The sequence below is a fragment of the Pimephales promelas genome, chromosome 14 (genome assembly GCF_988280905.1).
Source record: "Pimephales promelas chromosome 14, fPimPro1.hap1.1, whole genome shotgun sequence".
Taxonomy (NCBI): domain Eukaryota; kingdom Metazoa; phylum Chordata; class Actinopteri; order Cypriniformes; family Leuciscidae; genus Pimephales; species Pimephales promelas.
The window spans coordinates 22,288,528-22,305,525 of record NC_142782.1 but is presented as its reverse complement, the minus strand read 5'-3'; the positions used below and the strand labels follow the sequence as shown (position 1 = coordinate 22,305,525).

Sequence of the window (16,998 nt, the reverse complement as noted above, 5' to 3'; positions counted from 1 at the left end):
TGAGTAATTCCACTATGAATGTTTTAGTTAAGTGTTTAGCTGCCCGTGTTCATCAGAGCTAAAAGCAGCAGGAGAAAAAGAAAAAGAAAATGCTGCCATCATTTATTCAAACTAACTGTTAAGTCGATCAATTCGTTCAACAGGTGGACATTTTCCTTGTGTTTTATTAACAGTGAGAGTGTCTAATTTAATTTTGAATAATTACAATCTGGTCATTAATAATGGCCTTCCATGAGAAGAGCAGCCTCTCTCCCACTGAAAAAAATCCAAAACAAATAAAAAGCAGTGATCCCTCTCTCTTTAAGGGGACAGAAGTAGCCAGACAGGTTTTGGTAACACATACTGTGTCCTGCTCAATATCCAGGACCATTACAAATTGATTCCACTCGGACGCCGCAGTCCGTGCCGACACTGAACAGGATGTGATTTTCTAAGCTTCGCAGGTGTGGGCGTGTGTGAGTGTGTTTGATAAGCAGACTCCATTTTCTCTGCTTAATCAATGGCATGCCCAGACGGGTCAATTAGAGAGATGGGAATCTGCTTCCCGCTTGTTCTGCACTATTTACCTATAAAGGTGAAACACTCTGGACTAAATGGAAACCTAATGCATTTGCTTTTAAATCAGACCACACATCCTAATACACTCTATATCTGAAGCGAAATACAGCCTGCCTTTTAAGCTCTTGTTTTATATTGCGTTAAATGTTTAATGTTATCTATACATGATCTCAGAAGCATTGAAATCGTTAATGTTACTTAAATCAGTGAAACACAAAAGGAGAAATGTTGAAGAAATCACTCGCCGCTTGTTGTATATAATAAAAATGAATGGAGATCCAGGATGTCGAGCTCCATTATGAGCAGAAGCGCTATAAACGTTTGGTCCACATCACTTCAGCCCTATAATCCATAAGTATTATCAAACTTTTACAGACCTTTTGTTTGGAATTTTGTTTTTATTCTTCTCCCTTTGCAGTTCGACGGCCCACATTAACATTTATTATATGTTAAATAGTATCCGACCCATTCTTTAACATTTTTTACTTTGAGTTCCACAGAAGAAAGAAAGAAATATGGATATAGAACGACATGAGGTTGAGTAAATGATGACAATTTAAATTCGTATGGATGGACTATAAAAACAAATTTCAGTTACACTACAGTTTAGGGTACGATTCTCACTATTAACTAATTATTAACTATAACTTTTGCCTTTGCCTAAGTTATTAGAATAGTCATGCAGATCATGGATATGGGATTTATAAATAATAAACAGGCAATATCATAGTCATATGGATGCTAAGTAACTAGTTAATAGTGGAAAATGGACCCTAAACTATAGTGTTACCCAAATTTCAAATTATGATTAAATAATCCCCATCTTGAATGGACACAGAGGCATAAAGGGAATGGACAATAACGACAGAAGAAAGAATGCACTGTATGCACTAAATTGTGAAAATTAACTATCTAAGTACACTTAGGGCTACAGAAAATCCCCCACTTTGTCCAACCACTCAGTACTGCATCAGATAAATCAATAAAGAGGGTTAATGGACAGGGCACAAAGAGTGAGAGAAAGAGAGGATGAAGACAAAGTGACTATGGTATAGAGACGATGATGAAGAAAAGGAGGCCGGGAGAGACGAGCAAAGAGAGAAGAAGGGAAAGTGAGCTTGTGGTGGCACACTGTTGCATGTTACACAAAACTAAAGGATATCCATGGTAACAGGCCTTTATGTTTAGACTTCCTCTTCCTGCTTGTGATATGGCCTAAGAAAATGTCATCAGCAGACACAAGGCGACACTGATCATGTCCACATCAGGGATTCTTCCGAGGCTTTGCTTAAAAATGCTCATAAACACAAAGCATACTGTCATAGAGGAACTTCCCTAAATAAAGGCGTGTTTTTTTTTATAAGATACAAACTAGTGGTTCTAGTCTGTTCATTTAAAACCATCAACCAGGAAACAGTAAAAAATAATGCACCATATGATATGACAATTACAAAACATGTCTCACCTCCCAGCCCTCTATGTGTGACTGTAGTATCTCAAGAGCCTCTAGTTTCTCCATCTGTCGCTTGGTCTCGTTGATGTTGCAGCACACCGCTTTCATGGCCTGCAGGGCCTCTTCTACCGCTGGGTAATCTGAATGCTTCTTAGGGGTCCTCTTCAAAAGTTCCTGAAGGGAAGACAGCAGGTACATGCTTGTATTACACAGTTACACACATCTGCTGATATGCTTCAGATACTGTACACAAGACACTATTTCAAGTCAACATGAACTCAATATTTCTCCCTAATTTCTTTTGAGATATACATTCCTGGTCTTATTCGCAAGATAGAGGCCTTCTGTGATCATAAGAAACTTCTCTTTTAAAAACACTTAAAAAAGCAAGTGCCACCCAACAGTTTTTTCCTCAAATATCCAAATTTCACATTTGGGAAGTAAAATGTGTTGCGAATGTCATTTCATGCACATTTTTAGGTTTGCTTGTCTTGTCATACATAAATAGCTCTAGCGTTTTATGTAATATTATCAGAATGTTGCAGAGTAGTATTTACAGAATAAACAAAACAATATAACCCACAATGCACTTGCTTGAAATGCCCATACCTTTAGTAGCAAAGGGTATTTACAGATCCTCTGGATGGGAGAGAGGAGATACCCCTCAAGAGGAACATCTGTGCTCTTCTTACCTCCCAACAACATGAGGTGCTAAAAAAAAAAAAAAAAACACAACATATGCTATGATTTAAATTGTGTAACATCCCTTTAAACTGATTCATGTTGAGAATACGGTGAGTTTCCATGGAAAGCAATAAATAGGCACCATCTCACATCCTGGTTTGTACAGTTAAATACGTTTGTGTATCAGTTTCACTTCAATAGGTTTTGGAGATCAATTTATTTCCTGTGGTAAATTGATCAACCACTAATGTTTATTTGCTTTACTCACTAATGTAATCTGCATCAGTATTACAGAGTTGAAACTGACATGTGACCAGACTCATGTGTGATGGACCTTCATCAGAATATGATGTAATGAATTTTCTCTGAAAATTATATATAAGGTGCTTACCAGCAGGAAAGTCCGTACTTGAGGGATCTTGTTAAGCTCCATCAGTAGTCTGAGTGCTTTCTCATGGTTACTACAGTACTCCCCGTACACAGAGAAACGTTCCCTCTGCAGTGGAGAGAGGAGAATCACACTTTAAAAACCTCTTCGTTAAATGTGTTCGGTTTTGGTTGGAATGAGACCAACCCCTTACAGATTTATATATCTTTTTAGTTTTACATTTATTCATTTAGCTGGCGCTTTTATCCAAAACAATTTACAATTGCTATTTATGTCAGAGGTCGCACGCCTCTGGAGAAACTAGGGGTTAAGTGCTCAAGGACACATCGGTGTCTCAGTGGATTCGAACCCGGGACTCTCACACCAAAGGCATGTATCTTATCCAGTGCGCCATCACCACACCCATTTTGGTGTGGTTTTGCACATTCCCATTTTTAAATCTCATGTTCAGGGACATACTTTGTGCCAATCAGGCATGCCCTCTGATAAAAGGAGTCCAGTCCACCCATAAAATCCTCGGCCCTGTGAATTTTAGCGACAGCCCTGTTCAGCTCATATGGGAAACACTAAATAAATAATACATATTTCTGTCTAGCTGTCTTTGAATAGTTTAATACACAACCTTTTTAACCATTTACTCAGGTACTGAGATGAAAAGTGACATAAGAATGTAGTGAAACTGCCAGAGATGCAATGAGGCGCTGTCATTCTGCCCTACATTATTCGAAACACAGGAAGTGAAATCGAAGTGCATAGGTTTTGCCTGAAAGCCACACCTTCTCTATGGGTCGCAAAAACTAGATGGAAATAGGAAGCTGCAAGCTAAAAAAAAAAAAAAGAATAGCAATCATCTTCGGGCACTTAAAAGTGAGCAAACCTTTGATCCAGGTCTGTTGTAATAAAAACAAATCTCTACTAGGTTACTGGTTAAAATTCTGGACACCTAGTCACTCTTGATTTTTACAATTTTAAATAACCATATGGTGGAAGTATGAATACTATGTACTGATCAAAACTTTTCAAACAAATAAAAACTTGATTGATCATGCCAGCTCTGCACTACAATGCAACCTGCAGGGTTTTTTTAAATAGTATTGGAAGGCACTTATTAACTGGTTTATAAAAATAAAAAAAACAGACAATAATATATTTTAAAATAGAAAAACAATACAATAAATTGTAATTTAAAAAATAAAAATGGTACATTATATATGTGTGTGTGTGTGTGTGTGTGTGTGTGTGTGTGTGTGTGTGTGTGTGTGTGTGTGTATGTGTGTGTGCGTGTCTGGTTAAAAAGTCCAGAAAAACTGAGGTGACAGTTTATTAGATGCATGTGGTGAAGGTAGGATGTCATTTATCCAGGCTCCACAGGAACAGTCTGTGTAGGCACTGTAACCTTGACAGGGACGATGTGAATCCTAGCGGCTGTGGGTGCTTAAGGCATCCTGACAGGGTAAGAAAACGATACTGGGATTCCAGAGGCACTGTGTGGTTAAAGAGCTGTTGCGCCCGTTTTTATCTTTACAATGCATCTCCATTTTCATGCTTTCTCTTTTCAACCTCTTCATGTGTGTGTTGTCTATTTGCATGTATGTATGTATGTGTGTACTTGTCTAGGTTTTTCCATTTGCATTAGTGTATAATGCAATGTGTGTCTTTATGTGTGTGTGCGCCAGTACTCTGGTTGGGCCCTCAGGGCTCCAGACCAAAGCACCTGTAATGAGAGAGTTTGGCAGCATCACAGCATGAACGAGGCGAACATCTGTTCTGGCATATGCTTTATAACACCGTTCATCCAAAAACACATCCACGCATACATACACAGCCCAATTAAGAGGAAATTCACTCTAGTTTGAGGTTAAACCTCAGAATGTTTCAGTGAACTTGGTCAAAGGTCGTGTACACATGCCAAACCCAAAACGTTTCTTGTGAGAACCATGGATAGAATTAAAGCACTGGATTTAATTTTCATTGCTTTAAATGATACTGGCAGCCATCACTGAAAAATTAATGAATCAATAAAATCACTGAATGTCATCATTATCATATCTTTTTTTTTACTTATACAGAATAGTTAAGAAGCTAGAAATGTAGACAGCAATTGAACGTTTGTTCTAAAATTGGAATTCAGTGTCTCTAACAGTATTGCTACCGGTCACGTGTCCGACAAGTTCCACGTTTACGCACTTTTTCAGAAAGACCATAGGGAGGGGGAAGCAGTCTCAGGGCTGATAGTATTTTAAGCATTCAGATTTAGTATACTAGGAACAATACCACACTGGGATGGAGTGGAAAAAAGATATTTGTTTTCTTTAACCAAAAAAAAACCTAAAAAATCATAGTAAATCAACTGCTAAGCAGCACTAGTTCAAAGATGATTTCAAATGCAATCATAGGGACTCACAAACTGGAGGAACACATGTCCGAGAGAATGGTGCGGCTGGGGTTCAGGCTGCAAACTGGCATCCAGAGCGGAAAGAAACTCATAATGGACATCCAAAATGGACTCGATGTTAGAAAACAAGATCTGTGTGAAAGTAAGAGACAAAGTTTTACTTTGTGGATCATGTAGACCAACTCCATACATCCACAATTGCAAAATGGCAAGAAAACTGAAGCTAGTTTTGCTCTAGCATAATTTGTTTCCACACTGTTTGATCTAATGCAATGAACATTTAGAAATGTTTTAAGTGTCCAATTGCTTGTTGGACCCAATTATTATTTTATATAAATAATAATTCTGCATGTTTAGTGTGTGTTAATGGGGTTTTACCTTGACCTGCTCTGGAGTGAGACATTGTTGGTTTTCTGCAGTCTGTTTAATTCTCTGGAGAAAAGCCTGTTGATATACAAAAATAGAGAGACAAAGAGAGAAAAAAGTTAGTGTTTACATGTGGAATCACTGCGGTGTGAAAAGGTGGGGCAGATTTGTATGGTCGCCGCCAGACATAAATTCATTTTTTGAAGTTGTTACACTTCCTGTAGGTTTACACCCTTTTCAGCCTGCATATCTAACTGGAGACTCAACTTTCAGCTTTAGTGACAAATACACACAACGGTGTGAAGTCAAACTGCATGTACTGTATGCTCTACTGGAAATGGTTTGGTTCATATCAAAAGAGAGAAAAAAACAGAAGAGTAAGATAGATAAATGATCAGAAACTTTACAAAGAGATCTTGTTTGCATACAAAGTCTGTGCCGACAATAAAAGAACGTGAGGCCTGCTACCCAAACAGGCACACAAACACAGAAAACATATCAGCAACACAAAACTCAAAGTAACAATTTATTTCAACATTTACAGCAAGTAAATAAGGCAAAGCTGTTTAAACTCATTATAAACGTTCAATCATTATCAGTGGAGGACAGCAAATCTCTAAGAGAGGTCACCGTGATTTTGCCAAGTAAGACATGCTCCTGGATCAACATTCCTCTCCCAAAATGTAGTCCTTACCCAATCTCAACCCCTAAACCTAACCCTACCCATAACTTTTCCCTAAAATTAGAGAGTAATGATAGGTGAATAACACTGATGTTTAAGTACTTAAGTACACCCTGGTTCTATGCCTAAACTTGACATAAACTGTAAACGTATCCCTCAGATATGATTGGTTGATTGGAAAGTTGATCCAGGAACATGTGGTACTTGGTTCACCCTCTAAGAGATCCCTGTAAACCATGAGGTAGGCCCGTCTCATATTGTATAAACACACTCACTCTATCAAGGTTTTTCAAGACAGTGGGAACCCTAGTTCTTAAAAGAAAAAAAAGAAGAAAACAAGAAAAGAAAAAACAGTTGAGGTGAATTAAGATAAAACATTTTTTGTTGTTTTGGCGTGCTTATTTTGATTTACTTTAAATAATTTTAAGTGATTTTTAGTATCCCTTGGAAGTTTGTTGAGGCCGCCAGGTTGAGAACCATTGAAACACATTTAGAACACCTCTGCAAGTAAACAGTGTATTTGATTGGTAAAATAACTGTAGACACAGGCACATTTAACAATAAATTAATTTACTTTGTTGAGAATCTGATAGAAAAACCAAAGCAATGGGTTGAGCATCACAGTTTCAGAAGAGACTCTAAATTCTCTAGTCTCAATTTCAACAGTTTTAGAAGAGTCTCCCCTGTAGAAAGAGAGTCTGTCAATCACTGACTGTTTCTAATTCTAGGTCTGTAAAACAGGTATCATCAGCGGCAAGCAGCAGCAATGAACCGTTCTGCTAACCGTTCTCTACTCATTCCGCCCTAGTGTCTGTTAAATTACCCGTCACTCCAGCTATTGTCTCCGATGGTCTCCCACAGCAACACGACAGCTAAAGGCCCATCCTGAGCGATTTCACCTTTGCCACATGACTATTGTTGTTTTTTTTCCATTCCATCTTTCTCTTTGATTCATTTTGATTTTCATTTTCATTAGAAAAATCTCTCTAATTATATTGTCCCTCTTGTTCGTCCTTCTCTCGTGGATTTTAAAGGCGACTTTAATGCTGACCATCATGTCTTTTTTCCTTTACCAAAATGACAGGACAAAACATCTAATGAGAAGCACTCGCCACCCCACGGCCTCCCTCTGATAATGACAGACTGAATCTCGGTCACACTTCTGCATCTCTGGAAGACATTCACCATGTCAACTTATGCTACTAAAAGCGTTTGTTTGTAAAGACACATTTAGCCGTAAACATCATGTGAAATCACATGCTCGCGTCTTAAGAAACACTTGATTAAACAAAGGGATTCACCTCAAAATTAAAGTTCTGTATCATTTACTCACTCTGTATTACTTTCTATCCTCTATGGAACATAAAAGAGGAAGTTTTGAAAGAATGTTATTAGTGCTTCTTTTACTGTTTGGACCCCATTAACTTTCATTATATGAACAAAAACAGTCAAAAGTTTTTTTCAAAAACCAAAATATCAGTGTTCTGCAGTGGAAATAAAGTCATACAGGTCTGGAACAATATGAGGCTGTAAGTGACAATTTTCAGTAACAAAAAGGGTGAGTAAATGACAAAATTCGGTAACATTTTACAATAAGGTTTATTAGTTAACTACCTGAGTTAACATAAACTAAGAATGAACAATACTTACAGCATGTATTCATCCTAGTTAAAATTCTTTTCAACATTTACTCATTTATTAAAATCAAAGGTTGTATTTGTTAACATTAGTTAAAGCACTGAACTATGATCAAACAATGAACAGCTGTATTTTAACTAACGTTAACAAAGAAGATTAACTAATACAGTAATAAATGTATTACTCAGTGTTACTTCATGTTAGTTAATACATTAACTAATGTTAACTAAAGAACATTATTGCAAAGTGTTAACGATTTTTTTTGGGTGAACTATCCATGTAAATGTCGTACGCATTCATGCCATGTTGAAATATTGTAATTGCGAGATTTCAACTTCTAAAAAGTGTTCACGTCCTCGTAGAGTTCGTAATTACAGCTTGTAACTGTAAGATGGAAATTTTCTGAAACCTCTTACTTGTACCACCTTGCCACTGTACCACCTGACTGCAAGGTTACGGTAATCAGGTAATCAGGACATGACGTGAAGGCAGCATTAAGCACAACGAAAAATAACGTTTGGGAAATCATTGTTGAAGGCACAGGTTTAGATAGTTTGACTGAAGTAAATGTACATCAGATCTCCCAGAAGGGCCCTGAACCCATTTGTTATTGACAGTGTAATATTGGTGGTGATGATGGGGGCCGTGCTGTTTGTCACAGTACCTGAGGCAGTGGGAGGGGAGGAGCCTGAGCCTCAGGCGTGCGCTAATTCAATCTCTCATGTGGCCCATCCACATTCATCCATAAAATGGTCATCCATGTGACTCAGCCTGAGGGAGAGACTGGATGTACATCTCCAAACTGCACCACAACCAGAACGAAGGGTGTGAAGTACAACAGCGGTGTTTGGATAGCACAGATGGAGAAGAGATAGAGATTTCAATATTTCAAATAAATAATTAACAGATTAAAACTGTAACCCTCTTCCCATCTCTATTGGTCAGCCCTCCCCCTAAACTCATGCCATTGGTCGAGCCAACGTTAATGTGATTAGGCTGGTCAGAATTCTCAACAAACATGCTTTAATAGCTCCACAGATTCACAATGTCTACACTTTTCAGGGTACTTATAGCACTCTGTGCACATTAAGCTGGGATATGAGAAATAATAACACCATTAAGAGTTTGATTTTCCCTGTCAGGCCTTCCTATGCTTGATTTGGCCCTTCTCTGGCCTTTTAAAGCATCACTCATGCTTACGTCAAAAAATAAACAACTAAACAACCACTACAAGGCTGCGTTGTGAATCCATAGCAACCGTTACTGTTCTCTGGGCAACGGAGAGTGTGAAGTCAGCAGCAGAGGATGACAGGTGCGACCGGGGGCATGTTTGCAAAAAAAAAAAAAATGAAAAATGAATTAATTCATTCCGATTCAAAGAGGTAAAAGACACTGAGCTAATGAAATATTGCACATTTACAAGCTATTTTTTCAAGCTTCCTGTAATCAGATGAGCCTCAGCCTGCATTTCATTTCATCATCAATAAAAAAAGAGCCAGAACAAAACTAAATGAGAGGACTGAACTCTACATACAGTATTAGTCTCATTACGTTCTCAAAACGGAAACTTCAGTGCATACAGACTTCAGACATTACAGATGCATTTGACATGTAGAGGAGAGCGAGCAAAACCGCAATGGGGGCAATTGAAAGACTAAATTGCACAAAAAAGAAAAACAAAAAAAACAAAGAAAAAGTTTGAGAGATGAAACTCTCATCAAAAGTCTACAAGTCTGAGAAAAATAGATTGACTAAAAAAATAGAAATAAAATATATATATACATATATATATACACACACACACACACACATACATACAACTTGTGCTAATAGTTGCACACTTAAGCTGAAACTTATTATATTAAAAAAATAAAATTAAATACATAATAAAATTAAAATGTAATATATATATATATATATATATATATATATATATATATATATTAATATTCATATTCCAGTCAGATGATTTGTGTTTAATTACATTATTAAACTAATCCTTATCAACTTTTAATACATTTAAATATGTTAAAAATGTATAAATCTTCTGCAGAGACATGTATCCAGATTCCAGAATTTGAAAAACTATTAAGTAATTGTAAGCACTCTGATGAGGTTTACATTTTTGAAGACTGTTCTGCCCAGCTGGTAAGAGAGACAGGGGAATAGAGTTACACACAGTAGAATAGCCACAGGCTATTAGATGTAGAAGAGCATGAACGTGTCCATATGTCCCCACAAAGGAAACAAGCTGTTCGCGGACTCTTTCCCCCCTCAATTAAATGCTTTGCCAGGAAACAGACATTATAATTTTGCCACCTGCAACACAGGGTGACCTTAACCAAACACTGAGACTAATTCAATGACAGGAGCGAGACCTTGGCCTCTTGCATTTCAGGAAGGAAAAGGCAGAACAAACCTTTTCCGCAACAAAAAGGCTGCTGTTTCCCACACACAATACATCAACACTGTTCTTTGTTTAGATGGTTTTCCTTTAAATTAGTGCCTTATCAAACAATGATTGCCATTATTGAGATAGAAGGGTAAAAAAGTGGTTCGTAAGTTTGCACGGCCTTTCACCCTTGTATTGAGAATGGACTACTGCCAATAAACATATCACATGGAAACTGTGAAAAACGTACACTGAACATGCACTCGTTTGTGATGATACACATTCCTGTAAGCCCATTTGGAATGGACGTGCCTGGACAGAATATCAATGTAAAGTAAATGTGGCATCGTTATAGGGCCTGTAGTCATGGCAATATCTTTCACAGCGGTGCCGTCCTAGGAACCATGTTTACATTAAAGGAATTTTCCTATTCGAGTTAAACACTATTGACAACGGCAGCAAATAATTTCCTCAAAACAGTTATGTTATGTGCATTGCTGTCAGCACGTTTTGTTTTTACAAATTGAGGAACCAAAAATATTTTCGGTGGTGACTGGACTCAAATAAGACCTTAACTTCAGCATTAACCCAGAATATTCATTCAAAACAGGTTCATAAAAATGCACATTGTACCTGGAAGGACATTTTTTTATACTTATGAACATTATATGTACCTTAAATCTCAATTTAAGTAGCCTAAATCCAAGTATGAACAACAATGTGCCATCAGCAGAAAAAAACCTGAACCTTTCAGATGCAACTGAACCAGCTGTGGTTCAGGTTTCTAACAATTGTACATGGGCAGATCTATACCAGACTCTCAGAGCTGAGAGAAGGACATGAGTGAAATCCATTCACTTTCACCCAGCACATCTCTGCCTCAAGAGCCTGAAGAGACATTTGTCCAAGAGCAACACTTGCTCGCTCTTGGAGCGGTCTGACACTGAACGGCGATGAGCCACTCCAATGACCTCCTTTACGGCCTCTCTAACAGACGAGAGTCTTTCATTATCATGCAAACAGACACACCACTTAGTCCCTCTCTGATAAACAAACACCACTGAAACTCAATTAGTCGACATCAGCAATGCCAATGTGTTGCCTTCTGCAAGTATGGACCAATGAAAATGTATTAGATTGGCTGTTTGAAATAGCACACTAACATAACGTACAATAAAAAAGTGCAGTATGCACAGAACGTTATTTTTAGTGTGCTATAATAGATGAACCAGAAGTAATATCAACTTTCTCTTGGCACATTATTTAATCAGTATACAAAATTGTAAGATAATATGTGCCAAAACATGATAGTTACATTAAACAAGAAACTTGAAGCATGTGAGACGTAATAATGTAAATTTCAACTCTTTAAAATGTTTAGTGAAATTCTGGCTGTTGTTTAATTATATAGTATTTCACATAACCAACATTGCAACCTGTGCGCTCCATTTGAAGATGATTCAGTAAAGATGATCTGGTTTTCACTTTCCAGTTGTTTGGGAAATGCGTGTAATAAGGAAATGAGAATCTTCCTTTAGAACATCAAGGTTATTTAATGTAATTTAAAGAATGAACGCCACCCAAAATCAGCGCAATGGATGAACTGAGTTGAAACTTTGTGAGGAAGGGGGAAATAATGTTGAGCTCTCTTTACGAAAAACAAAAAGAGGAAGGATATGACTCTAGATAGGAAACGGTGCGGTGTGAAGAAGCTTTGTGTGGTCCGTGCCTGTCAGCGCAGAGAATTAGGCCACATGCATGCCAGTGCGCTGCTAAAACAGTGGAAAAATCTGGGTTCTGATAAACGCTGAAGCGTTTAATCACAAATCCATTCGACACACTGACTAAGGTAAAAGTTCAGGCTCAAAGACTTCAAAACCTTAGGGAATAGTGTGTTTGATGCCATTCTTGATGTGAGGGAAGTGAAGCTCCTAGGAGAGACACAAATATAATTTTACAGAGTAAAACGCTGTGAATTCACACTATTATTCGTGCAACTATGCTAAAAGAGATGGAAATCTGACTGATGTACTTTCCCATCTCACATCACTGGAGATCTAAGCCACCAGCCGCGCTGAATTGTGGAAAGACAGAAGGTCAGACATGGGCAACAAGCCTATTGTTTGATGTGAAGCAGTCAGGCAAAGATGGTCAGACAGTAAGGTGGACCAAACCAGACTGGCCATATGCTGTCATGGACTTCAACCTCTCCCAACAGGACTGAGGGTCAAGAGCCTGCTGCCACCACTTCTGCCACTAGCAGACGTCGAGACTAGCACTGTTCTGGTTGACCTAGCAGCACCAGGCCACATACGGTGGAAAAAAGTACGGTGGACAATCAATGGGTACTGGGATATGGAACACAATGTCAAAATTCACATCATTAGTTCACTGTAAAAATTCCCCTTTGGTTAATTGTGAACAAATGTATTTTACAGCAAAAAATTGGGGAGGGGTCCAGACACTCACCTACTACTAGAATATTCTCGTGTCATTGAGATCCTGTTTTAACCAAATGCAATTTAAAAGCACGTAAAGTCTGTCACACGTGGCCAATACAGTGGCACTCTATTGAAATAAGGGACAAGTCTGGCTATTGCAACACGGTCTTTTTAAACCTCTGGTTGTGAAACTAGGGTAAACTTAGCAATTTCTTTAAACAAGACGTGCAGCCCTTCTAAATCATCGACTTAAACAAGGTAATATCACTTAACCACTTAACTGTCACCGTCCCACAGGTGGGACGTTTGTCACTATATTTTTAAAACAATAATATCTTAGTAAATACCTTAAATAATATTGACAAACTACATATCATTTGAAAGCTTACAATCTCTAGTTTCCATATTTGGTGACTGATTTTCAAAATATATTACAGAGGAGCCATAATTTATCAATATAAAACAAGAATATTTTCATACTCATAAGGCGTGTTCAGACCTTTATTTTAAAATAGCAGTAAACATGAAAAATCATGAAAAAATGGTAGATACCTCAGTTTGTTTTCATGTCAAAAGTTCAAAAGATAGAATCCATTCAATTATTTTGGAAAAAAAAGGTCTGAAAAGTTTAAAATATCAAGAAAAAAATAATAAATTCACCATTTGTGACGTGGCAGCTAGCTATGACTTACATGCGTGTTCTTTGTATGTGTTTCTTAGAGGTTCAATTCATATCAAAATCTGCCAAACTTCGCATGCTACTCCTGAATAGGATCTCTACTTCAGAAATTGTATGAAAATTGTGAAAATAATGGTTCATATCACTCAAAACACGAATGGAAATGCAGGCGCCCTTATATGGGCAGTAATGGAGTCTGATTGTGCCCTAGTGAAAAAGTTTGGTACTGCGCTCAAACAAAATCTTACTGAAAGCTCATTTTTTGAGATATCAACCTAAAATTTGAAACACAACTTGTTCAGATTTTTGGCTTTGATATTTCTGCCATTTTAGAGTAGCCCAGGTTTTGAAAATATATATTTTATGTAAAATATGAATAATTAATATTTTAACATTGTACATTTCCATAAACTCAAACTTCTATAACTTTTTTTCTGTTTCATTTTCTTAATTTATTTCACTTCTACAAAAATCTGCCAAATGTCTTCTTTAAAACAAGACCAATCATATGTCTATATTCCAAAGCATTCTTAAATTACAACCATTTAAGTTCGAAATGTGCATTTTCATGTCTATTCAAAAAAGGGGGGGGTGACAGTTAACAGGTTAAGATTGTTAGTAAGGCTGGGTTAATATAGCCTAAAATAATGGTCACGATAAAATTTTTCATAACAGTCGATTATTATCACAATAAATGTCAAATCCTTATTTCTTTCAAGTTTAAAAGCAGATTTTTGCTCCTGTATAAAAGATTACTCTTTATCATCATAAATACTCTCCAAACAGGTGAATATTTCACCGATATTAATATTACATGTTTTGTCTCTTAGAAACGCACATTTCATAGTGGCAGTTGAGTTGGGACGCAAATCTAAATTTATGTTCATTACCAAAACAGTAACATCTTTATTAAAACAAATTTGTAACAACCTCATTTTTAAAAGGGTAAAATTGAGTCTACCATTGCATTTGGATCATGTGAACCACGGGTAAAACCACGCATTGCACCTCACTAAATATATTGTTTCTATGGTATTTGTAATTAAAAAGAGTATCCATTTAGTATAATATAAAGTGCACAAAAACTGCCATAGCTTAATAACAAAAAGCGGAGCTCATAAATGGTCCATGTTATGCGATTCAAAAAAGCAGCCGTTTCGTTTGGCTTTTTTTGCGTTTTAATCTTTCTGATACGCAACAGAAATGGCAGCGCTTAGTTAGGTAAATTGGTATTGGCACTAATGCAATGGTCTGCAACATGCATGGGCAGCATTATTTGCATAGTGCATAAACATTATATCAAAAACTTTTGTAATAAGAGGAAATTATATCGCGATAATTATCGTTATCGTATCCTGAGCCAATTTGTTGAAAATGGCGAGCTCAAAATAATAAAATAAAACAATAGCTAATAGCTGTAATCCCATTTTATGCAAGAGCTTGTCAGTGGTCCGGGAGAGCCTAAATTGCTTAACACCATAAGGGAAGCTTCAGATAAAGGAAAAAGCAGAAACACAAAAAGCATTAAGGCACACTTCTAGGCCTTCGCTGTAGCATGTGATTCCTACTAATCGAATGTAGAAACAGAAGTGAGATATTCAAAAAACAAGTGTTGTGCTGTTTTTACAGGCGGTACCAGAACAACATGTACGAAAGCAACTTGCTCTTGAAAATAATGCTAAACCTAAAGCCTACAGGTCATATCATGGTCCAACAAATGACAATCTGGCAAGATTTTTTTAAATACTTTTCTAAAGGCCTTAGATAAATTAAATTAAAAGGTGGTCTTTTTAAGAATATTGTTCATATTCATATTGTTAACATAAGTAAATATGGCCAATTTTTGACTGAGATGAATGTCAAAATTAACCGTGCCGCACAAGCCCTCAAAAGCGAATCCAAAACATCTCGATTTCGCATCGAAATCGTCCTTGATTTCGCAGTTTTACTTCCTGCTCACGACTGTGCATGTCTGGACCCGAAAACGCAAGTGCGCAGACTCAAGTCCCAAGATGTCAGCGCCAAATTGGGACATTGGCGACTTCAGTTCTCTCCGATGGAAATGAGTGAAGGGGCGTTGTCCATCTTTTTTACAGTATGGTCAAAACATGGAATTCAGCAGCACAGGTTTGCTGCTTTTATGATCGAATGGTTTACGCTAAAAAGCTAGAACCAAAATGAACAGTATGTCTCACACTACTACCAAGGGGTTAATGTGTTAGACAAGCATGTTACAGTGCTCTCTCCTTCAGGGTATGGCGACTGTATATTGACACATCAAACAAGAATGTTTCACGTTTACACACATTCACATTTACAACCACAAATCATCACCAGTAATTCTAAATATAGCTCGCCAAGAATATTTTCAACACTGCTTCCAGTGAAAACTCATCACTGTAAGAATAGTTTTAAAGTGTAAATTCAGATCTAAATTCATAGTGTAGTATCTTCAGACTAACAGGGCTTTCAGACTGAAAGTACATGACAGCGGACACTTCTGCAGATGCTTTTCTAACATCAGCAGTAATTCTACAGCAACAACAATGAAGAGGAGTTTTAAATGCACAACAATGAAGTGAACTCAGGTATTCTAAAAATATATAGGCCTAAATATATATTTCAATCAACTAACCCAACCTTATGCCTACTCTATAATTTGTCCATGAGTATTTATATGTATTTTACGTAAAGTGTGGTCCGGCACTAAAACTGGATTGTGAAAAGTGGGCATTGCAGGACTGCATGTGTCACAACCCTAGGTATATTTACATGCGCTCATGTTCTTCAGTCTGAATGAATCCAATCTGATTTCATTTTTTTAAATTTCTGTTTATATGAACCCTAAATTTTGCAATCCGGACTTTGTCACCACGAGTATAATTAGTTTTTATAGTTTTTGGCTTGCTGACATAAAGGAAAGCTGGAAAATATATCAAAAGAGCTTTTTTAGCAAATATTTTGTCAATATTCAGTCCCTTCAACTGACCATTATATAAGACATAAATAAACATGTGCACATTTGTGAGAAGTAAAAAGTATGTGATTTGATCATTTTTTCAAAATTTTATTCAGATTGAGGTCAATTGGAATTTCACATGGGCATCAATATGATTACTCACTGATTATTTAGGAGGATGTAAATGTAGCTACTTTGAGGACTGAAGGTATCTGATGAAACTAACTCGTCAATTCTGAGATAAAGCATAGTAAGTGACAGGTCATCTCTGCCTTTGTCCAGGACATCCTCAGACATTAAAACACCAGGCCTTCCTCTAGTTAAATGTCTCAGCACATGGTAGGACTAACAGCATCCTGCCCA

At 37.1% G+C, this 16,998-nt stretch overlaps 1 protein-coding gene across 1 annotated transcript in view; it reads right to left on the bottom strand.

Annotated features, from left to right (window-relative positions):
- The window catches only part of prex1 (phosphatidylinositol-3,4,5-trisphosphate-dependent Rac exchange factor 1), an 81,434-nt gene that overhangs the window by 46,102 nt on the left and 18,334 nt on the right, over nt 1–16,998 (bottom strand). Inside the window, exons 2-6 of the mRNA XM_039678334.2 lie at nt 5,857–5,922; nt 5,488–5,610; nt 3,087–3,191; nt 2,621–2,722; nt 2,024–2,185 (exon numbers count right to left, since the gene is read on the bottom strand). Coding sequence (XP_039534268.1) covers nt 2,024–2,185; nt 2,621–2,722; nt 3,087–3,191; nt 5,488–5,610; nt 5,857–5,922 — 558 coding nt within the window. The remainder of the gene's footprint in view (nt 1–2,023; nt 2,186–2,620; nt 2,723–3,086; nt 3,192–5,487; nt 5,611–5,856; nt 5,923–16,998) is intronic.